Genomic DNA, 24470 nt, shown 5'->3' with positions numbered 1-24470 from the left:
CAACCAAGTCAGCGAGCCTGTTTGACCACCCGATCCTGTTAGTCGCCTCTTAAGACAAACACAGGTTGCTGATGATCAATTCTATCCTTAGTAAGCTTAGCCTCAGTATTATTCTTTCCACTGGAATAATTACTTAGACTGGATATTGACAGGTTATTTTCTCAATGAAATATAATCATTTGTGAGTGAGTAAGTGAATTTGATATTCCAGCAATATCACAGCGGGGAACACCAGAAATGGGCTTCCCACATTGTACATATGTGGGAATTGAACCAGGGACATCAGTGTGACGAGCGAATGCTTTATCCACTAGGCTACGCCACTGCCCCTAATCATTTGTGAATAGTAGTTGTCTAAACATGTAGACCGTATAAAAAATGAAATGGATATAAATCATGTAATTTGCTGAGTGTATCTGACTAAGATGTCTGATGCATGTGACAGATGGGTATCAAAACCTGGAAGTGCATGTGATGTTATTATTATGTATTGAAAAATGAATGAATTCTACTGAAATAATTCACAAACAAAGACTTGACAGATTCACTTTACTGCACAATGAAAACAGTGTACATAAATAATACTGGTTGCAAAATATACACATCTGACATGTACACACAAAAACAGTCTTGATTCACAAATAACAACAAATCATCATGGACATTAGTGCCAGATGCCCAGCATACTGAACTCAATCATCTCCAGAAACAGTGTGTCACCAGCTGATGATAAACAACTCAACAATCAGATGATTTATGTTTTCAAATTCCAAATCTCACCTTCATGATCAATAACTAAATAAATACAAAACCAAACCAAAAATTAACTTGATTTAAATTATGACACTTCAAGCTTAAATATATTGGTCAAAAGACAAATCTGTCCAATGACCATTTTTAACAATCGGGCTGCTTGAACTTGTATAGACTAATGTCAGTTTATAGTACAAGCTAACTAGATTCCATTCCACGATGTAACATTGATACTCCACTTGATATACTTACCATGAGCCGACCAATCCTTGTTTTATCTCCTTAATGCCAAGAACCAGGCAGGGAAACAACAAGTAACATCATTTAAGGTGAGACAGCAGATCTGACCATGACCTTCTACTCTCCTTCTATTCCAAGGTGACACTTCACATGCATCACCTTGACAAACACACATGCACAATTGTCAGTTCGTTCCCAGAATACAAACCTCTCTGTCTGAAGACTTGACATCCACTTTATGAAAGGTCTTAAAAAATTCTGATCAACCATTACATGGGAGACTACACTTTTATGCTTAAATTTTAAATTCTGGTTAACAATTTACATTGACTAGTTGTTTATGTAATGCCATTTTGAAGTAAATTACTAGTCACTACTTTGACTAGCAGACCAGTTGCTGTGCAAGCCTGGTGAGAACCTTGACTCAAAGCATGGCCTGAAGTTCAGGCTTTTAGTTACATTGAACCAGCATTGTTTAGAATTGCTTTAAATAGTATTTCAGTCATGTCAGGCAAGGACAAATCGGGTTTAATGTCATGTTCAAAATTATTGCACTTCTATAGTCATGTGTATGCATGGCTGCTTGTGCTATTCAGGACTAATGACTGATTATAATGCCAGCCCACTGAGACACCACACACCTGTTTAAGATGGACACCACTCACAAGGTTGGTTTGGTCTGTCATTAAATTTACATTTAATTAGCACTACAAGCTATTTCCAAGTCATGAAAGAATTTATCTTAAAGACTCCAGGATATTTATGTTCCTAACATACTAGTCATCCTTAAAGATGTGAAATTTGCAGAGACATTTTCAGGGATGAGAATGAAGTTTTGAGAAAAACTCTGAAAACTAGCTGGGGGCCAAATCGAGGCCAAATTATACAGATTTAGACGACTGACAATAATTACCCTTGGCCTTATGAAATTCATGGAACTCCGCGGATCCGTGGAAAATTCTCATCCCTGCATTTTGTGCGATTTGCAAAAAACCCAAAAGAATAACATTTTTTGTGTGTGCATTAGCAACCACAACAGGAACATTTGATAAATGACACTAACCGATTATTTTCAATGATTGATCGGTTGTAATCAACCAGTCACCAATTTTGAGCTTTTAACCAATTGCCACCACTAGCAACAACAAGTATCACCTTTAATGTAGTGTGGTATGGGGCACTAGAGTATCAACCATCGACCTTCCTCTCTCTGGGAGGGGCTGTTTTCCCACTAGACTACAGAGGTTGTCTCTGTTATATTCTCAGCTTAATATTGGACTACATTCTCAGTAATGCAGATCATATTCCTTAAAGAAACCCACAAGCATGGAACTACAAGACTACAGCTTATTGCAGTCACTCAGACCTAGACACACATGACAAGAAAAATGTTTGGCACTCAGGGAACAGCCACATCAGTTTCTCTCTTCCTCAAAATCAGGTTCTTTCTTGATATGGTCAACAGGAATAGGCAGCTGAAAATTTGAAGATGCTGCAATTGCTTGACAGAACCTCTTCTGAAAGTCCATGTCTTTAGGTTTATCAGAGGACAGATTATCCTCAAAACCATCAGGATTTTGTTCAATTTTTGCTGGCAGATCCTCTTGAAATTCAGTTACAAAACTGGAAGACATGTTCACACTGAGCCCATGTGGATTGTCCTGATGTTGGTGGTCCTCAAGGCCATCCTCGTTAGATACATCCTCTTCTTTGGCAGTCTTATCTTCATCAAATGCTTCACTGTCATCAGCAATATCTGACTCTTCTTTCAATGCTTGTTGGTTTCTAGCTTTCAACAGTGCCATCTGTGGAAAGACAGGGATAGATTTGTACCTAGGGGGTTTCACAAATAAGGGACGTGGTACCTCGCCTCCTTTCTTATCTCTGTGTACCTTCATATGAGCGTGGAGATTGCCAGCTGTTGTACAGGCCTTCCCACAAAGGTGACATTTGTGAGGACGTTCTCCCGTGTGAGTACGAATGTGTGCATTCATTGTGCACAAGTCAGCAAAACCTCGAGCACAGTATTCACAAATATACGGTTTTTCTCCAGTATGAGTACGCATGTGTCGCTTGAAATTAGCAGAACTAATAAAACCACGGCCACACTGATCACACTGGTATTGACGTTCATCTCCATGAGTCTTTAAATGGTTCTTGAGATTGTTGAAGCGTTTGAAAGTTTTACCACACTCTGAGCAAACAAAGGGTCTCTCCTCACCAGCACATTCTAGCCATGACTGATCTTGGGTTGGGATGACGCGAGGTCGCCCTGTGCGTGGGCGGTCATCAGTTGACCCTGTTGTTTTTAACCTGCTGACTAATCGGTGAATTGTTCTCTGAGATGTTTTCATTTTTTTAGAAATTTCAGTCTGGGAGTAACCTTTGTCCAGCATTTTCTTCACTTCCTCTCTCTGTTCTTTAGACAGTCGAGGCATCGCAAGTCTCTTTCAATGTGCCTGTAAACAAAAATAACTAAGGAATTATATTCTGAAGCACGCTAAATGAAATTCCAATGTTCCAAAATTCAACTTGATTGTGGGATTGGGTGGTCAGGACAGCTGACCTAGTTAACACATGTCATCGTAACCCTCTTAAGTCGCTGCTCATACTATCAATCACTGAAATGTCTGGTCAAGGTTTAATCATTTACATAGTTTCATATGGCCAAAGTGGGCGGGCGTAACCAATGAACAAACAAAATAATTTGAACTGGAAACCAGGGAAGTATGAACACAATACTTCTAGGGGAAATCACTAATATTGGAATGTGTTGTTTTGGATGGACTTCACTCTTCTACATTGGTGGATCCAGGGGTGGGGTGGATCCAATTGGGGGATGTTCAGGGATTCGGACCCCTAAGACCACATTGAAGATTTATTTTTTTTGCGTTGGAGCCAATGGGGGTTCAGGGGGTTCGAACCCTCTGATCACCCCCCGTTTCAAAATTCCTGTATCCGCCCATGCACTATAAGAGGCAAGTGAGCTTTCGATTGTCGCAGCATAGGTTGCAAACAAGTAGGGAACAAAGGCAACGTCTCATTCCAGTAACATAAACCGTCCCCTAAGATCCCCTACCAAAAGCATATTTTTATAAAAATATGTGTAAACATACGCTACAAGTTCAAAGACTTCAAGACTGGAGTACGGTGAAGAAAGAAACGAGCGTCAAGTCAAATAGCTGATGAGATACAAACTGCGAGGGCTCACTTATCATACATGTTTGCGTTGTCGAAATGCTGAAATTTATATTCTTAGCACTCGCTTTTATTTTCTTGGGCTGATACGTAAGTCCCCAAATCTAAATAGGTTTAATGGTAAAACTAATAAAGAAATGCTGAATAGTATTAATGCTCTAAAACCTACGTGAATCAATCGGTTCGTGCAGAAACATGTGTCTTGTTTGAAAACCCCACTCTGCTACCCAGTGTTCCATGCGGCCAGCCGAGAATGTTATGCTAAATCATCACTGGCGTCGGGCATTCGTAAGTACTCGTCCCTTTCCGTAGTTCGACAACGATAAACGTCTTGGTAGGCCTCATATTATTGTCGGATATTCACTATGGCCTACCCAACGTTTAACCAGCGAAGCCTAATTTCTCGGAGCAAAATTCCGCCGATATGCACTTAATAAAATGGAAAACGTTTGCTAAAAAATCCAAACCTGTCTTGTAGCAGCAGTTTATTTATTTATGCACAAATCCGCATAATCATTTCCATTGGATGTGTCCGCGTTTAGATGAATCAAGCCATAACACTCAATCACCCTCACACTTTCGTAGTTTGACAGCCATTTTCTTCCCCAAGATGCAACGCGCGGCGGGAAATTTAAAACATGGACTGTCAAGAAAACGCATTAGGTATCGTCTCGGTCATTTAGAGGTTGTGTTTCCCATATTTTACGGACCGAAAAGGATTAGCATCTAACTTTGTCTAGTAAACCAATAAAGACCAATGTCAGCAACAGTCACTTGAAGTATTCAATAAAATATATGAGATGAGATGGGGCCACTCTGGTCGATTAGTACAAGAAATAAAGACATTCAAATGACCATCTTTGTTTGGCACTTACTCTTCTTTATTGAAAATTCGTAAATGACTGCTACCTGTAGTGTCGTTCATGCTATATCAGTACTCATCTTTTCGTGAACACCTGGTATAATCACTGACTTATGTTTCTTCATTCACATTTTTCCATGTAGTATTGAGATTAAATGTCTCATCAAATGAATTTTGGCAGATCATGCTTATTTGTTGGTTAAGCGGGAAAAATAGCCAGTGTGTGCATCTTCTAGCCATTAAAAAACATTATACAAACACGCAGAGTCATACATATGTCTCAAGCACTACGTTAAAACCAATTTCACCTCACCTCATACATATGTTTTCATGTATTTTCTTAATACAGTTGAAATTGTTGATGCACTTATGTACACTATACTCTTTACTATTACTATAAATAAACTGCAGCTACAAGACAGGTTTGGATTTTTTAACAAACGTTTTCCATTTTTTGTAAGTGCATATCGTCCCGACGTGAAACTCGTCGGAATTCTGCGCCGAGATATTAGGCCTTCGCCGGTTAAACGTTGGGTAGGCCATAGTAAATATCCGACAATAACTGAGGCCTACCAAGACGTTTAACGTTGTAGAACTACCCTTTCCGTAACCTGAAAGAAGACCCCTCTCGTAGTCATTTTATTGAACTTGACTCTGTCTGAGCGCAAAAGCACAGAGAGAAAGAGGTGAGGTGAAACTGGGTTTTACGTCGTGCTTGAGAATATTTCGCTCATATGACGACGTGCATGCGTGTGTATGTGTATGTGCGGCTACTTGTACTAGCCCAGACTTAAGCTGGTTTTATAGTGCTAGCCCACTGAGATACCATGCCGCAGTGAAGCATGAATACCCCACTCAGACACATTATACTGACTCCGAGCCGACCAGTCCTTGTTGTACCCATTAATGCCGAGCGCCAGGCAGAGACCAACAAGTACCATATTTTAACGTCTTTTGGTATGAAGCGGTCGGGGATCGAACCCGCGACCATCCGCTCTCCGGGCGGACACTCTAACCACTACACCAGGGAGGAGGTCACACAGAGAGAAAGAAATAGTCTAGTCGCCGGACTATTTTCAAGGGCATGATGATACTCAGTTTACTTGGAAAACAAACATGGCATCTACGCCAAGGAAATCACCTCAAAGGGCATGTTTAACATGCTTAAATACTTCCCTACGCCATAATGTTAATATATCCTGGTTATACAAATTCAGGAATCCCAGGAGGACTATGCAATACTTAAAATATACTTGAAGTGTCTGGTAAAAAATTATGCAAGCCAAAATGAAAATTATTTTCAACTATTTTGACCCAATTTCTTCTCTACATTCGCGCAATCTAATGGTATGGTACTGTGAAGCATTTAGAGTCGGGGGTCATCTCAAAAACATTTTTTTAATTATAATTAATCCTCGCAAAGACACGAGGGCCTGTGCCATACATGTAATAACACATTGACTTAGCCACAGGCTTGACTGGTACCCATTCGTTCTTTACAAGATGGGCACTACCAAGCGGAGGGTCGGGACACCAGTCTCTAATCAATTTGCATATCACGTGACTGCATTTTTCTGTTGTTTGTAAACACACGCTTATTCTGAATTCAGACTGTCTCAAAGGAAACCATTTAACGTGTTATGAATATTGTTTTCCAGAAGGATACAGATATGCTATGGAAGCTGCAACAGTGAGACATATGAAACACATCTTAAATTATGCATCAAGTCATCGTATCTCAATCGATCCATCGAGCCATAAAAAAAGCTGCGAAAGTTCACAAGAAAGACAGCCACCGATATAACCATGAGGCGGGTTATCCTCCCCAAACTTATAACATTTCCGGTTGACATATAAAACTGGCTATTATAAGTCTCACTATATACTGATATCAAAGTTTCTATGAAGCATTTCATAGTAGATTTGAAATATGCTCTGGAAATATATAAATTATTCGGCTAGAATGCACTTTACCGGGCGCAGCCCTCGCTGCTCCATTTACGATCCTACTGTTAGGGTATGCCACCCTTTACGATCCTTAGGGTTAGGGTTTAGGGTTAGGCACCCTTTACGATCCTTAGGGTTAGGGGTTAGGGTTAGGGAACCCCGGCAGCGCTAATTAATCTGAAAAAGTGCGCCCGGTAAAGTGCACTACTCCCAAATATTCAAAGGTAAAGTTCATGTATTTAGAAGCACTCATGTTAGATTTACAATAAACTTATAATTGGTAAGTATTTGAGTTTTTAAATTTGGATCTAAAATACTCTATATAAAAGTCTCACTATACCAATATCAAAGTTTCTATGAAGCTTTTCATTATAGATTTGAAATATGCTCTGGAATTATATATTGGTAAAGTTTATTTATGTAGAAGCACTCATGATAGATTTACAATAGAAAATATAATTGGTAAAAGTTTGAGGCTATAAACCAGTAGTCCCTGACCATGTGGACTTGTATGGTTTATGAAAAACCGTGGTTACCGAGGCTGAATAAAAAAGAAAAGAAAAAAAGATGATTAAATCTGTAACCAACAAAAGGCACCACTTTAGGTTCTGTTTGATATATCTACACATTTTTTGTTGAAAAGTATTGAACGTTTTTTTAGTTATGCTCCGTAAACAAAATGATTACGCATGGATGTACAGATGGTCGGACGAGGCATCGACTATATCCCACACATTACATGCCGGGGGGATAAAAATGAAATCAATATCAAATCATGTAATTTGTCAAGTGTACTCTGAGTAAAATGTCAGGTGCAAATGCAGGAAGGGAATCACAACGTGGAAGTGTCTGTGATGTCATGAATATGTATTGAAAAATGCATTAATTCATTTCAAAATAAACTTTACATGAGGCACATTTCTTTCCCAAATGAGGACCCTGCTCTGTGGACCATCACTACCTCCGAAATGCAAATAGTGTATGCATCTGTAGCATGTTAAATTTGGGATTACACTTTCTCAGTAAAGCACAGATTCTTCTACTTTTGTTTGGTTGAGTCAAACCTGGGAATCGAACCCATAGAGTGTGGGTTCGAATCCCAGATTGGGCTAGATGGGACAATAGTAATAGAATCTGTACCTTGATGAGAAAGTGTAATCCCAAATATAAACATGTTTCATATAAAACACTTTCTAATGGAATTGTGTATTCATGTTTGCATCTACAGAAATAATACACAAACAAAGACTTGACAAGATTCACTTTACTGCACAATGAAAACAATGTACATACATATCAGTTGCAAAATAAACCCATCTCACACAACATGTACACAAAAAAACAAGTCTTGATTCACAAATAACAACAAATCATCATGGACATTCGTTCTGGATGCTCAGCATACTGGAACTCAGTTATCTCATTAAACATGTGTCACCAGCTGATGATAAACAACTCAACAATCAGGTGATTTACGTTTTCAAATTCCAAATTTCACCTTCTTGATCAATAACTAAATAAAAAACCAAACCAAACCAAAAATTAAATTGAATTAAATTATGACACTTCAAGCTTAAATATATTGGTCAAAAGAAAAATCTGGCCAATGACCATTTTTGACAATCGGGCTGCTTGAACTTGCCCAGACTAATGTCAGTTTATAGTACAAGCTAACTAGATTCTATTCCACAGTGTAACATTGATACTCAACTTGATTAACTAACCATGAGCCGACCAATCCTTGTTTTATCACCATAATGCCAAGAACCAGACAGGGAAACAACAAGTAACATCATATAAAGGTGAGACAGCAGATCTGACCATGACCTTCTACTCTCCATCTATTCCCAAGATGACACTTCACAAGCATCACCTTGATATACACATAACACACAATGCACAGTTGTCTGTAACCCTCCAGTTAACCCGACCCATCTGGTTAACAATTTACACTGACTAGTTGTTTATGTAATGCCATTTTGAAGCAAATTACTAGTCACTACTTTGACTAGCAGACCAGTTGCTGTGAAAGCCTGGTGAGAACCTTGACTCCATGCATGGCCTGAAGTTCAGGCTTTTAGTTACATTGAGCCAGCATTGTTTAGAACTGCTTTAAATTGTATTTCAGTCATCATGACAGTACAGTTGTCTTTGACCCTCCACTTTTATGAAAGGTCTTAAAAATTTGATCAACCATTACATGGGAGACTACACTTTTATGCTTAAATTTTAAATTCTGGTTAACAATTTACATTGACTAGTTGTTTATGTAATGCCATTTTGAAGTAAATTACTAGTCACTACTTTGACTAGCAGACCAGTTGCTGTGAAAGCCTGGTGAGAACCTTGACTCCATGCATGGCCTGAAGTTCAGGCTTTTAGTTACATTGAACCAGCATTGTTTAGAATTGCTTTAAATTGTATTTCAGTCATGTCAGGCAAGGACAAATCGGGTTTAATGTCATGTTCAAAATTATTGCACTTCTATTTCATCATGACAGTCATGTGTATGCATGGCTGCTTGTGCTATTCAGGACTAATGACTGATTATAATGCCAGCCCACTGAGACACCACACACCTGTTTAACATGGACACCACTCACAAGGTTGGTTTGGTCTGTCATTAAAGGCCAGGGTTCAAATGTATACACAGATGGGGTGTGGCCTCCTTGCATTGTCAAAGCTGTCCTTAGATGCAATGCAATGTAGTATTAAAGTACATTCCATGAAATATCACAAAACTGACTCACCGGTTCAGGCTGATATTAAGTCATAGTATAAAGAAGTACGTTGTGAAGACTCAGAGCAAAAAGTATGGATGCAGAGAGTCTACAAAACATACATTTTGAAAATATATTTCTAATTTTTAAATCCAGATTTGAACTTCCCACTGTGTCAGTCAGGTGGCCAGAGGAGGTGTGTTTCCATAGAAACAAGCCTTGGAGTAGGGAAATGTTTCATTCAGGGTTGGGAAAATGCCCCCCTCTCCCACTCCCCCGACACCATGCTGTGCAGGGCTAGGGTTGTCCACTTATCTGATGCTGACATCTCTTTGCTGAAGATTTTATATTCAGAATATAAGTAAAAAGTGATGTTTCATATATGCTAATCAAATTAATCTCATTAGTCATCAAAATATGAAGTGAAAGGGTTGTTGGACATTTACTTTAAGGCTCATGTTTATTCTAGTAGTAAATTCCAAGGTTAAGCTTTGACATCACCAGGCACCCAGCCCAACAGCCTTGTCACTCACGGGCTGATAACATCTTCACTGCTGAGGGGTAGCAAAGGGAGACTATTTGGAAACCCACAGGGTTTTGGAGGTTTGCACCCCATCCTTTAAATTTACATTTCATTAGCACTACAAGCTATTTCCAAGTCATGATTGAATTTATCTTAAAGACTCAAGGATATTTATGTTCCTAACATACTAGTCATCCTTTAAAGATGTGAAATTTGCAGAGGCAACCGTAACAGGAAGATTTGATAAATGACACTAACCAATTATTTTCAGTGATTGATAGTCACCAATTATGGATTTGAACCAATTCCCATCACTAGCAACAACAGGTATCACCTTTAATGTAGTGTGGTATGGGGCACACCATCGACCTTCCTCTCTCTGGGAGGGGCTGTTTTCCACTAGACTACAGAGGTTGTCTCTGTTATATTCTCAGCTTAATATTGGACTACATTCTCAGTAATGCAGATCATGTTCCTTAAAGAAACCCACAAGCATGGAACTACAAGACTACAGCCTATTGCAGTCACTCAGACCTAGACACACATGACAAGAAAAATGTTTGGCATTCAGGGAACAGCCACATCAGTTCATCTCTTCCTCAAAATCAGGTTCTTTCTTGATATGGTCAACAGGAATAGGCAGTTGAAATTTTGAAGATGCTGCAATTGCTTGACAGAACCTCTTCTGAAAGTCCATGTCTTTAGGTTTATCAGAGGACAGATTATCCTCAAAACCATCAGGATTTTGTTCAATTTTTGCTGGCAGATCCTCTTGAAATTCAGTTACAAAACTGGAAGACATGTTCACACTGAGCCCATGTGGATTGTCCTGATGTTGGTGGTCCTCAAGGCCGTCCTCATTAGATACATCCTCTTCTTTGGCAGTCTTATCTTCATCAAATGCTTCAGCAATATCTGACTCTTCTTTCAGTACTTGTTGGTTTCTAGCTTTCAACAGTGCCATGTGTGGAAAGACAGGGATAGATTTGTACCTAGGGGGTTTCACGAATAAGGGACGGGGTACCTCCCCTCCTTTCTTATCTCTGTGCACCTTCATATGAGCGTGGAGATTGCCAGCTGTTGTACAGGCCTTGCCACAAAGGTGACATTTGTGAGGACGTTCTCCCGTGTGAGTACGAATGTGTGTCTTCATTGTGCACAAGTCAGCAAAACCTCGAGCACAGTATTCACAAATATAAGGTTTTTCTCCAGTATGAATGCGCATGTGTCGCTTGAAAGTAGTAGAACTAATAAAACCGTGGCCACACTGATCACACTGGTATTGAAGTTTGTCTCCATGAGTCTTTAAATGGTACCTGAGATTGTGGAAGTGTTTATAACGTTTTACCACACTCTGTACAAACAAAGGGTCTCTCCTCGCCAGCACACTCCAGCCATGACTGATCTTGGGTTGGGATGACCCGAGGTCGCCCTGTACGTGGCAGGTCATCAGTTGACCCTGTTGTTTTTAACCTACTGATTAATCGGTGAATTGTACTCTGAGATGTTTTCATTTTTTTAGAAATTTCAGTCTGGGAGCAACCTTTGTCCAGCATTTCCTTCACTTCCTCTCTCTGTTCTTTAGACAGTCGAGGCATAGCAGGTCTCTTTCAATGTGCCTGTAAACAAATATAACTAAGGAATTATATTCTGAAGTACGCTAAATGTAATTCCAATGTTGAACACGACAACTTATGATAAACTTTGTTCAGAGTGTAAAGAGGGAGTGAGTTTAGTTTTATGCCACCCTCAGCAATATTCCAGCTACTATAGTATATGGCAGTGGTCAGAGTGTAAATAAGTGAATTTGATGAAGTATAGACTCACTGGGCAGTGAGTGACCCTAGTTTTTCCCCTTCATTTTCACACTGATATACAGGAGTATATGGATTATGGATGTGAAACAGTCAAGATAACTATTACAAAAAGAATATTTGTAGAAGATCAGTACAGGAATTTATAAGGATCTGCTCAAAGGGAGATGTCTGGCCTCAAATCTGTTGCAAATTCCAAATTGCATGCCAGGGGCACACAGGTTTGAATTGCAGATAAATATATTCGTGGAAACGAATAAGGGAACACATGAAAGTACCGGTTGTACATTTATTTAAACTGTATTTCAATTATTCAAACCAAATAATGTTGCTGTACTCATGTGGAGTGATGTAGACACAAACAGTAGTGATGTAATTGACAAACCATAATATTTGTGTCATCAGCTACAGAATTGATGAATAACGATTTTAAATGAGGGAAGAGTTTCTTCAGGGTAAATGTGAAATTGCACGTTTACAATGTAATGGGCTAATGCCAATCATTCAGGAAGCAAGGCTTACATGTAAGCTTTGTGTATGCTGAGGTTGATCAGACTATTTTACCAAATGAACAAATTACAATTAAGTAAATGGACAAATATTTGTAAACACAGTGAAATATTTAGATTATTTGTAAAGTGAGTAAGTGAGTATGTGAAAATTACACATGACAACCAATTATTTCAGTGGCACTTAGAAGTTGGGGTAATATGTAAACATAGGGATATATGGATGAAATTTATCTTTTTAGTTTGTGACATTTTGTTGAGTTTACCATGCAGTCTGGATGAGAGGAATGCACATTGCGTAAACAGTGTTATGTGGTATTGGCACAACCTCACACGAATAGTGACAAATTGAATTCTTTTGGGGACTCATTCCTGGTTAAATTTATCATTTCAACTTGGGAAACAACATGGAACAACAGGATCCACTATAACTACGCCGTAAATCAACTTGATTGTGGGATTGGGTCGTCAGGACAGCTGGCCTAGTTAACACATGTCATCGTAACCCTCTTAGGCCGCTGCTCATACTATCAATCACTGAAATGTCTGGTCAAGGTTTGATTATATACATAGTTTCATATGGCTAAAATGGGCGGGCGTAACCAATAAACAAACAAAATAATTTGGGAACTGTATGAACACAATATTCTAGGGAAATCACTAATATTGGTGTTACGACCTCACACTAAAAGAGACAGGTGCGCTTTGGATTGTCGCAACACAGGTTGCAAACAAGTAGAGAACAAAGGCAACGTCTCACACGTTCCCTGAAATACCCTACCAAAAGCATATGTTTAAGAAATATCTGTAAACATAACCTACAAGATCAACGACTTCAAGCTAGACTGGAGACAGAGGACGGCTCACATATCATACATGTTTGCGTTGTCGTGTTGTTCAAAACACTCTCGCATTTCTTTTCTTGGTCTGATACGTAAGTAAATCAAATAAGTTTAATGGTATAACTAATAAAGAAATGCTGAATAGTATTAATACTCTAATACCTACGTGAATCAATCGGTTCGAGCAGCCGATGCAGAAACGCGTGTCTTGTTTGAAAACCCCACTGCTACCCAGCGTTCCGTGCGGCCAGCCGAGAATGTTATGCTAAATCATCGTCGGGAAAACCAAGGAAGTTGACGACGCGCACACGGAGCCGGAAACCAGTTTACGAATTTGCACGTTCCACAATGTCTTCAGTCTTCACATGTTATATAACACATTGACTTAGCCACAGGCTTGACTGGTACCGATTCGTTCTTCACTAGATGTGTACTATCAAGCGGAGGGTCGGGATACCAGTCTCTAATGAATTTGCATATCACGTGACTGCATTTTTCTGTTGTTTGTAAACACACGTTTATTCTGAATTCAGACTGTCTCAAAGGAAGCCGTTTAGCGTGTTATGAATATTGTTTTCCAGAAGGATACATATATGCTATGGAAGTTGTTGCAACAGTGAGGCATATGAAACACATCTTAAATTATGCATCAAGTCATCGTATCTCTATCTATTCATCGAAAAAGCTGCGAAAGTTCACAAGAAAGACAGCCACCCGTATCCTTCCAAAACGTCCACATCCCAAAGCTTCCACAGCTTATAACAACATTTCTGATTGACATATAAAACTGGTTATTATTAAATCTGTAAATAGCAAAAGGCACCACTTTTGTTGAAAAAAATTGAAGGGTGTTTGAGTTATGCTCCGGAAACATGTAATTTGTGGATTGTACCCTGAGTAAAATGTGTGATGCATGTGCAGGAAGGGAATCACAATATGGAAGTGGATGTGATGTTGTCATGAATATGTATTGAAAATGCACTGATTCATTTCAAAATAAACTTTACATAGGCACATTTTTCCCAAATGAGGACCCGCTCTGTGGACCATCACTACCTCCCGAATGCAAATAGTGTATGCATCTGTAGCATGTTAAATTTGGGATTACACTTTCTCAGTAAAGCACAGATTCTTCTACTTTTGTTTGAGTCAAACCTGGGAATCCCGGATTGGGCTAGATGGGACAACAGTAATAGAAGCTGTACCTTGATGAGAAAGTGTAATCCCAAATATAACATGTTTCATATAAAACACTTTCTAATGGAATTGTGTATTCATGTTTGCATCTACAGAAATAATCCACAAACAAAGACTTGACAGATTCACTTTACTGCACAATGAAAACAATGTACATACATCATATCAGTTGCAAAATATACAATCTCACACAACATGTACACAAAAAAACAAGTCTTGATTCACAAATAACAACAAATCATCATGGACATTCGTTCTGGATGCCCAGCATACTGGAACTCAGTCATCTCATTAAAATGTGTCACCAGCTGATGATAAACAACTCAACAATCAGGTGATTTATGTTTTCAAATTCCAAATCTCACCTTCATGATCAATAATTAAGTAAATACAAAAAAACTAAAAAAAATTAAACTGAATTAAATTATGACACTTCAAGCTTAAATATATTGGTCAAAAGAAAAATCTGTCCAATGACCATTTTTAACAATCGGGCTGCTTGAACTTGTCTAGACTAATGTCAGTTTATAGTACAAGCTAACTAGATTCCATTCCACAGTGTAACATTGATACTCCACTCGATATACTAAGCATGAACTAGATTCTTGTTTCCATCTCCCACAGTGGTTAACATTGATACCACACCGAAGACCAGGGTTCGATTCCCCACATGGGTACAATGTGTTAAGCCCCTGGTGTCCACCGTGATATTGCTGGAATATTGCCAATCCTTGAAAACTAAACTCATCTCACTCACTAATGCCAAGAACCAGGCAGGGAAACAACAAGTAACATCATTTAAGGTGAGACAGCAGATCATGACCTTCTACTCTCCATCTATTCACAAGATCACAACGTTCTGTACTTCAAAAACATCACCTTGACAGACACAGAACACACAATGTACACTTGTCTGTGACCCCCCAGTTAACCCCCCAAAATTGAGAGTGTCCTCTGTGACTCCTTTTGTGCCGGTCCTACCGTGAGGATTCAGGGTGAGAAAAGGCCATGTGCTGGTCCTACCAGGAGGATTCAGGATTAGTATAGGTCCCCAGCAGCCTGTGCTGGTCCTACCGTGAGGATTCAGGATTAGTATATGTCCCCAGCAACCTGTGCTGGTCCTACCGTGAGGATTCAGGTTTAGAATAGGTCCCCAGCAACCTGTGCTGGTCCTACCAGGAGGATTCAGGATTAGTATATGTCCCCAGCAACCTGTGCTGGGCCTACCGTGAGGATTCAGGTTTAGAATAGGTCCCCAGCAGCCTGTGCTGGTCCTACCGTGAGGATTCAGGTTTAGAATAGGTCCCCAGCAGCCTGTGCTGGTCCCAGCAGCCTGTGGATCCTCAGGTTTAGAATAGGTCCCAGCAGCCTGTGCTGGATTCAGGTTTAGTATAGGTGCCCAGCAACCTGTGCTGGTCCTACCAGGATTCAGGTTTAGTATAGGTCCCCAGCAACCTGTGCTGGTCCTACCAGGAGGATTCAGGTTTAGAATAGGTGCCCAGCAACCTGTGCTGGTCCTACCAGGAGGATTCAGGTTTAGAATAGGTGCCCAGCAACCTGTGCTGGTCCTACCAGGAGGATTCAGGTTTAGAATAGGTCAGCAACCTGTGCTGGTCCTACCTGTGAGGATTCAGGGTTAGAATAGGTCCCCAGCAACCTGTGCTGGTCCTACTGTGGGGACCAGGGAGGTCCCCAGCAACCTGTCAGGATTCAGGTTTAGAATAGGTCCCCAGCAACCTGTGCTGGTCCTACTGTGGGGATTCAGGATTAGAATAGGTCCCCAGCAACCTGTGCTGGTGAGGATTCAGGGTTAGAATAGGTGCCCAGCAACCTGTGCAGGGTTACCAGGGATTCAGGTTTAGAATAGGTCCCCAGCAACCTGTGCTGGTCCTACCGTGAGGATTCAGGTTTAGAATAGGTCCCCAGCAACCTGTGCTGGTCCTACTGTGGGATTCAGGTTTAGAATAGGTCCCCAGCAACCTGTGCTGGTCCTACTGTGGGGATTCAGGGTTAGAATAGGTCCCCAGCAACCTGTGCTGGTCCTACTGTGGGGATTCAGGGTTAGAATGGGTCCCCAGCAGCCTGTGCTGGACCAACTGTGGGGATTCAGGGTTAGAATAGGTCCCCAGCAACCTGTGCTGGACCAACTGTGGGGATTCAGGGTTAGAATGGGTCCCCAGCAGCCTGTGCTGGACCTACTGTGGGGATTCAGGGTTAGAATAGGTCCCCAGCAACCTGTGCTGGACCAACTGTGGGGATTCAGGGTTAGAATGGGTCCCCAGCAGCCTGTGCTGGACCTACTGGGGGGATTCATGGTTAGAATAGGTCCCCAGTAACCTGTGCTGGACCTACTGTGGGGATTCAGGGATAGAACAGGTCCCTAGCAACATGTGCTGTTCATAAGAGATGACCAAATGGATCAGATGTTGCTGATTGTTTGCAAGTAGTTCTACTCCGAAAATGTGTGTAAATGGCTCACAATATCAGTCACACCATTGTCTGGTCCATAGTTGAATATTTACAGGCCACCAATATTGTGGTATGACCTTGGTTGACCAGAAAGTGTGGCACACGCGCAAGCACGCACCACACACACACACACACATCACCTTTGAACCATATCACAGTAATACACATTACACTGGCCTTTATAAGATATGTCAAGTTTTGAAACTTGTACTGCCACGGAAAAAAAGGAATTCCATACAATAACATATATATGTGTTACCCTTGCAAATAATCATAATTACACAATATCCTTCATTTGAAATTCAATCATCCAATATAAATGTAATTCTACCATGACTAAAGTAAATACTGGATTGTGATTGGTTAATTAAAGTCATTCAGAGGTATATAACCACGTTATCTACCTCTGATTTTCCAACACAGGATTTATCTTTTTAAAATCTTAATAACACGGTTATGATATGGAGATAAACATACACGTTCGGTTTTAAATCGAATTTAGAGCTATTATAATTTCATAATATACCTCTGAGTTTCTAACACAGTATGGTTATCTCCTAATCATCATGACAAGATGTCATGTCATGATTTGGCGGTACATAGTACACGGTACACGATATATATCATACAGGGAAACAGTAAAGGTTGTTAGTCACCATGGTGACTGATTAAATATTATCCAGCATCAATGCCACATTGATAAGACTTCCTGATAACCCTGGTCCACTTCCGTATTGATAATGATTACCTTTAGAAAGGCTTCACATACCATGTCAATGGGTGCGGTGGGGTAGCCTGGTGATTAAAGCATTCGCCTGTCATGCCAAAGACCTGGGTTCGATTCCCCACATGGGTGCAGTGTATGAAGCCCATTTCTGGTGTCCCCCGCTGTAACATTGCCGGAATATTGCTAAAAGTGACGTAAAACTAAACTCACTCACTCACTTAGAATTATTTTCCCAACAACACAGCCAACAGTTTTAGAGCTAAATCTAAACCAAATTTCAGCATCACAAACCAGTGATAAATATTATGAGCAACACCCATGCTGTTGGGTATGATGACATGCAATCAACGTGCTTGCAAGCATGTAACATTTACTGTTATCCACTGTGAATGCTGAACTGTGGAAATTCATTTGGTACTTCATGTTAGTAACTCTCCAACTCAAATAATTGAGTCATGTATAATGTAAGGAAATTACCCATGTTTTGCAAATACAAAATTGATGGAAGGGAGATAACTCTAAATTTGTTTTTCTTGTCATCTGGTAGATTCTATGTCATCTGAAAATCTGGTATTGACTAATTGCCAAACTCTGGTACTCCTTATCATGATCCGATACCTGTACTTCAAACAGTTCAAAATTAACATTGAGGTGTTCGGTAAGATAAATACAGTGTTCATTGGTTCTTCAGGCCTGATGTGTTGATGTACCCTCATTGTTCAAACAAACATTGAGGGTACATCCACCCATGTCTCCCTCGTAACCAGTGAATAACATATAATGTCACACTCAGCAATATTTTAGCTACAAGATGGTGGTCTGTAAATAATCAAGTCTGGACCAGACAACCCAGTGATTGACCTCATGAGCATCTATCTTCACATCTGGGATACGATGACATGCAGCAAGCAAGTATGATCATCCGATCATGTTATTGCCTCTTACAAGCACAGATTGCTGAAAACCAGTCCCAACCTGCATCTTTACATGTGAACAAGGGACAAGGAGAAGTATATGTATATAATCACAGATCATCAGGTGAGATTAGAAGATGTTTTTGTAGTTGATATAATCAGACAATGCCGGTACAGTGTTTAACTTACACTTTCAATAAACTTGATAATCTTTAAGGGACCGTTCATAATTTAAGGCTTGGGGGATACTGAAATATTATGTGGAAGCATGTACAATGTGACTGACACCCCACCCTCCCGGTAAAATTTATGTACAAAGTAAGTGACCCCCATTACATGTAAAATTCAATTTACCCCTTCAAAAATAATATTTACATGTGTACAAAAAAGTGCTGACCCCACCCTACCTCCCCAGAACAAAATGGGTGAATCCCCCTCCCCTAAAATCATCATCAACCCCTAGCCATAAATTATGAACGGTCCCTAAAGCTTGTATAAATGCACACACCACTCTTACCAAGTCATGATATGGATATCCCCGTCTAAACAGTAAACATGACAGCACATTTCTCAAATCCTGTCAACCTCGTCAAAATAGAAATCTAGGAACAATCCTTCAGAATTAATCAACAACAGCCTTCGAACTTCATGTAAATCAGCTAGACTGAACCTACTTAGTTGTACAGAGGGACGAGTTAAAGTACTGTGGTGGTAGGCCATACACCAATCAGAACTACAGGTTAAAAAAACACTCTGCTAGTCATGATGGTAATCCTGTCATCCGGGCCTAGCTCCACAAACAGAACTTAGCGCTATGACTGTCATAAGGTTATGTTAAAGAATGAGACATGATTGTCTAAATGCAATAATAAGGAATGATGCCCATGGCCCACTTTCACAAAGCGATCAAAGTGTTGAGATGATTGTAACACCCATATTCTAACACAGACTTAGTAAGTAGTGCTAAGTGAGTGAGTGAGTTTGGTTTTACGCTTTTTTAGCAATATTCCAGCAATATCATTGTGGGGACACCACAATTGGGCTTCACACATTGTGCCCATATGGGGAATCGAACCGGGTTTTCGGGCTGACGAGCTTAACGCTTTAACCACTAGGCTACCCCACCGCCCCGTGAGTGCTAAGTAGTGGTGGTCAATTAATTGAAATAATCAAAGATTGGTCGTAAAGATTGATTAAATGACCAAACAATTGATCATGTTTTCTCATAATCAAAACACAAACAATTTGGGAACATTTGTTTGTATTGATTCCAACCCAGACTTAGTGGTAGTACTAAGATCACCTTGTGCAAGTGGATCCATGTCTGTGATTTTCTGCTGCATGTAATGACACCATATCAATGTGAAACAATGATCATGTCATCATTGGCTGGTTCAAGTTTATTACCAGATGTTTGTGACATAGATGGAATACTGCTGTCTGCTACTCAAAACAACCAAAAGACTGAGAGCAATATTCCAGCAACATCGGCGGGGGGACACCAGAAATGGGCTTCACACATTGTACCCATACTGAACCGGGTCTTCTGCGTGGTCGAGCTAGCGCTTTAACCATTAGGCTACCCAAACAACCTAAAGACAGACTTTTAGTCATTAAATGTCCTTAATCCTTCACAAAACCGAACCTGTGCCCAAGGATTTCACCTAGGTGGTAAACGTCCGAGACATGGAACACTTTGAGCTCACCTCTCACTTTAAGCTGGAGTAAGTTGAATAACATTCAAAATGGCATTGAAAGCCACCCAATCAACAAAAACAAATATGATAATCATCAGGCACATACACTGAAACATTCTGATCTTGAGTTAATCTATCAATGTGTACATGCAATAAATATGATAAATGTATCAAAATACAATCAGTAATCACAACAAAAATGACAAAGAGTAGTACAAATTAGGGCTGGGATGGGTCCAAATTTTCTACACAGGTACCCCACCCCATATTACCCTACCCTACCCTGATATCCGTTAGGTTAATTCCTGACATCAAATTTGCAAGAAATGGCAATATATTCTTCAGCTCAGAGGCTAAACATTCGAGTTTTTCAATATATTAACCATGTATTATACTCAAAACAGGTGACTGTAAATGATGTCCAAATCTTCAAAGACAATACAACCTTTTAATCATGTAGGAATAACATATTACATTGTTTAATCTATCATCATAATGGGTCCGGGTATTGAGACGGGCACTTTGGTCCAACTCATTACCCACTTGTCCCGGGTATCCAGCCCAGCCCTAGTACAAATGAAATCCACCACCTCCAAATCTCTGATTATGGCAAAGCAATGGGGTGAATTGTCTTCATCCATTGACCAAATAGTATGATCACCATTTTTGACTGAAATACCCCCTACCCTGCTAACATTCCAGAACAAAGGCCGTTTCCTGGCAATGTTAAATATTTGATATTAAGCTCTGTTTTGTTATAACATGAGAAAGAACACACAATATTTAATTTTCAGCATGATTAACATTATTGAGTGAAGTAGTCAAACACACTGACTGCACACTGAAGGAATGGTATCTGAATTGGGGGCACAGTCTATTTTCAAGACTTTGACAAGGACCCCTAAATCTCATAGAGTGAGTGAGTGAGTAAGTTTAGTTTAACACTCAGCAATATTCCGGCTATACGGCGGGATCTCACAGAAGTCAGATCATTTCCTGATAAGAAACCTCTCTGCCTGAGTGAGTGAGTTGGGTTTTACACCGCTTTTAGAAATATTCCAACAATAACAAGGGGGGGGGGGAAGACACCACAAATGGGTTTCATCATTGTACCCATGTGGGGAATCGAACCTGGACCTTCGGAGTGAAGAGACAACCGCCCCCTCTCTGCCTGAACACCTGACATCCCCTTCTTAGAAAGTCCTTAGAATCTCTCATCAGCCATTACACTAGCTGCTACACTTTCATGCTTAAATTTATATTTGACTAGATAGTTATGTAATAAACTTTGATTTTGATAGTTATGATTAGAACTGCTTAAATAGCATTTCAGTCATATAAAGCCAAGAAAAATGGAGTTTAATGCCATGTTCAAAATTATTGCACTTCCCTAGCCATGTGTATGTATGTCTGTGCAAGGCTGCTTGTGCTAGTCAGGACTAATGACTGATTGTAATGCCAACCCACTGAGATACCACACCACTGTTGACCAGCCCATATTTTATACCCATAATGCCAAGCACCAGGCTGGGCAACAACAAGTATCACCTTTAGTGTTTTGCGGTATGTGGCACCAGGGTACCAACCCAACCACCTTCCTCTCTCTGGGAGGGGCTGTTTTCCACTAGACTACAAAGGTTGTCTTAGTTATATTCTCAGTCTACTTTGGGATTACATCCTCAGTAATGCAGGTCATGTTCCTGAAAGAAACCCACAAGCATGGAGCTACAAGACTGTACAGCTTATTGCCGTCACTCAGACCTAGACACACATGACCAGAGCAATGTTTGGTACTCAGAGGAACAGGTGGGTCAGTTTCTTTCTTCATCAAAGTCTGGTTCTTTCTTGATATGGTCAACAGGAATAAGTTGTTCCCCATCTGTAGATACTGTAATTGCTTGATAGAACCTCTTCTGAAAGTCCATGTCTTTAGGTTTATCAGAGGACAGATTATCATCAAAACCATCAGGATTTTCTTCAATTTTTGCTGGCAGATCCTCTTGAAATTCAGTTACAGAACTGGAAGACATGTCCACACTGAGCATATGTGGATTGTCCTCATCTTGGTGGTCCTCAAAGCCATCCTCATTAGATACATCCTCTTCTTTGGCAGTCTTATCTTCATCAAATGCTTCACTATCATCAGCAATATCTGACTCTTCTTTCAGTACTTGTTGGTTTCTAGCTTTCAACAGTTCCATCTGTGGAAAGATAGGGATAGATTTGTACCTAGGGGGTTTCACAAATAAGGGACGTGGTACCTCCCCTCCCTTCTTATCCCTGTGTACCTTCATATGAGCGTGGAGATTGCCAGCTGTTGTACAGGCCTTCCCACAAAGGTGACATTTGTGAGGACGTTCTCCCGTGTGAGTACGAATGTGTGTCTTCATTGTGCACAAGTCAGCAAAACCTCGAGCACAGTATTCACAAATATAAGGTTTTTCTCCAGTATGAGTACGCATGTGTCGCTTGAAATTAGCAGAACTAATAAAACCACGGCCACACTGATCACACTGGTATTGACGTTCATCTCCATGAGTCTTTAAATGGTTCTTGAGATTGTGGAAGTGTTTAAAAGTTTTACCACACTCTGTACAAACAAAGGGTCTCTCCTCACCAGCACATTCTAGCCATGACTGATCTTGGGTCGGGATGATCCGAGGTCGCCCTGTGCGTGGCAGGTCATCAGTTGACCCTGTTGTTTTTAACCTACTGACTAATCGGTGAATTGTACTCCGAGATGTTTTCATTTTTTTAGAAACTTCATACTGGGAGTAACCTTTGTCTAGCATTTCTTTCACTTCCTCTCGCTCTTGTTTAGACAGTCGAGGCATTGCAAGTCTCTTTCAAAGGGTCTGTGAATCAAAAACACACCTTTTAGCATGCTAAATGAAATTTCGAATGTTACAGTTGGTAAACATGAACTCATGGTAAGCTACATCCAGAGTGTAAAGACAAATGAAATTGGTGCAGTGCTGCCTCAATGAACAGTGCCTACCTTTTTTTAGTGAAATTTTAAAATAAAAAATCCTGAATAAATAAGTAAGTTTAAATAGAAATATGGTCCAGTGTGACACCTTTATTGTTCAATTTAAATGTTCACATTGGCACATGATGCATGTACACAAGTCAAAACGTGACCTGGCTGAAGAAGTCAAGGTAAATTGTCTCAGAAAAGAGGTGTTTTTTGTACCCTTTCACAAACACTCCAGGTCCGCCAGTTAATTATCTGGAAATTAGGAAAGTTTAGATGTTATGTAAAATACAGTAATCCTTCGCTATGTCATTTATGTCAATGTTAAAAGTCAAGTCAAGTCCAGAATCGTTTCAAGACAGCAAAAAATTGTAAGTGTTTTTGAAATAATAAAGCCTTCACATGACTGATGCTGTCTTTGTGCTTGCTTTTCTGGGTTAACCATCGTCATTAATTATTAAGTCAAAATAGGCACTTAGTGCACATTGTGGACCGTACTAGCGGACAAGTTGCGACTGACTCTAAAAATATAAACATGAATATTAAAGTGTCACCGCTGAGGGTATATTGTCTGCTAGAAATATGGCTACACTCAGCTGAACCGTTTGAATGAAACTCCTCCAAAATACACATTTTCATCAAAACAACTTAAAGCACTGTCTATTCGCATAATGCTTACCATTGAACAAGCTACCTTTTCTAAGGTGACTTGCCAGTGTTTGCAAGTTGATTGCTTGACAAGTTCGTCTGACATTGATGCACTATGGGGGAAGTAACTCTAATTTTCAACTGTGGGTAGTGCCAAAACTTGGCTTTAAAACATAAAACGGAACGTGGTTTTTCTGCACTGATGGTGACCACGTTAAATATTTTACATTTCCTGCTGTAACGTAAAAAGTATGAGTCATTTCACGTTAAATTTTCTGAAATAAGTGTCGGCCTTTCAAGGTATCTGCTTTCATAGAATGTACCGTGTATATTTGGTATTAAGTATGTAGTGATATAGGCCCATGTACAATCTATCCATCTGAATGATGTGATAATATGATTCCAATCATAAGTAAGTATTTTGCCCAGTGTGTAA

General features: G+C 40.0%; 1 protein-coding gene across 1 annotated transcript; it reads right to left on the bottom strand.

Annotated features, from left to right (window-relative positions):
- Positions 1–535: 535 nt before the first annotated feature.
- LOC124266243 (zinc finger protein 14-like) lies at positions 536–24145 on the bottom strand. The gene is made up of 4 exons (XM_046701058.1): positions 24066–24145; positions 22230–23267; positions 10830–11708; positions 536–3440 (listed from the first exon to the last, which is right to left on the bottom strand). The coding sequence occupies exons 2-4, from the start codon at positions 23244–23246 to the stop codon at positions 2409–2411; spliced, it is 2928 nt and encodes a 975-aa protein (XP_046557014.1). The 5' UTR covers positions 23247–23267; positions 24066–24145; the 3' UTR covers positions 536–2408.
- Positions 24146–24470: the final 325 nt, after the last annotated feature.

Source organism: Haliotis rubra, unplaced genomic scaffold, assembly GCF_003918875.1.
Source record: "Haliotis rubra isolate DU_JTF1 unplaced genomic scaffold, ASM391887v1 Scf124, whole genome shotgun sequence".
NCBI lineage: Eukaryota > Metazoa > Mollusca > Gastropoda > Lepetellida > Haliotidae > Haliotis > Haliotis rubra.
This window is presented reverse-complemented; position numbering and strand designations above follow the sequence as displayed.

Excerpts from the sequence above, each read along its gene's own strand:
- LOC124266243 (XM_046701058.1), bottom strand. The coding sequence starts at position 23,246 with ATGCCTCGACTGTCTAAACAAGAGCGAGAGGAAGTGAAAGAAATGCTA. Across the intron at positions 11,709-22,229 it reads CAGACTTTGATGAAGAAAGA|CAACAGGGTCAACTGATGAC; the intron begins AACTGACCCACC and ends GTAGGTTAAAAA. Across the intron at positions 3,441-10,829 it reads ATTTTGAGGAAGAGATGAAC|AGACTTGCGATGCCTCGACT; the intron begins TGATGTGGCTGT and ends GCACATTGAAAG.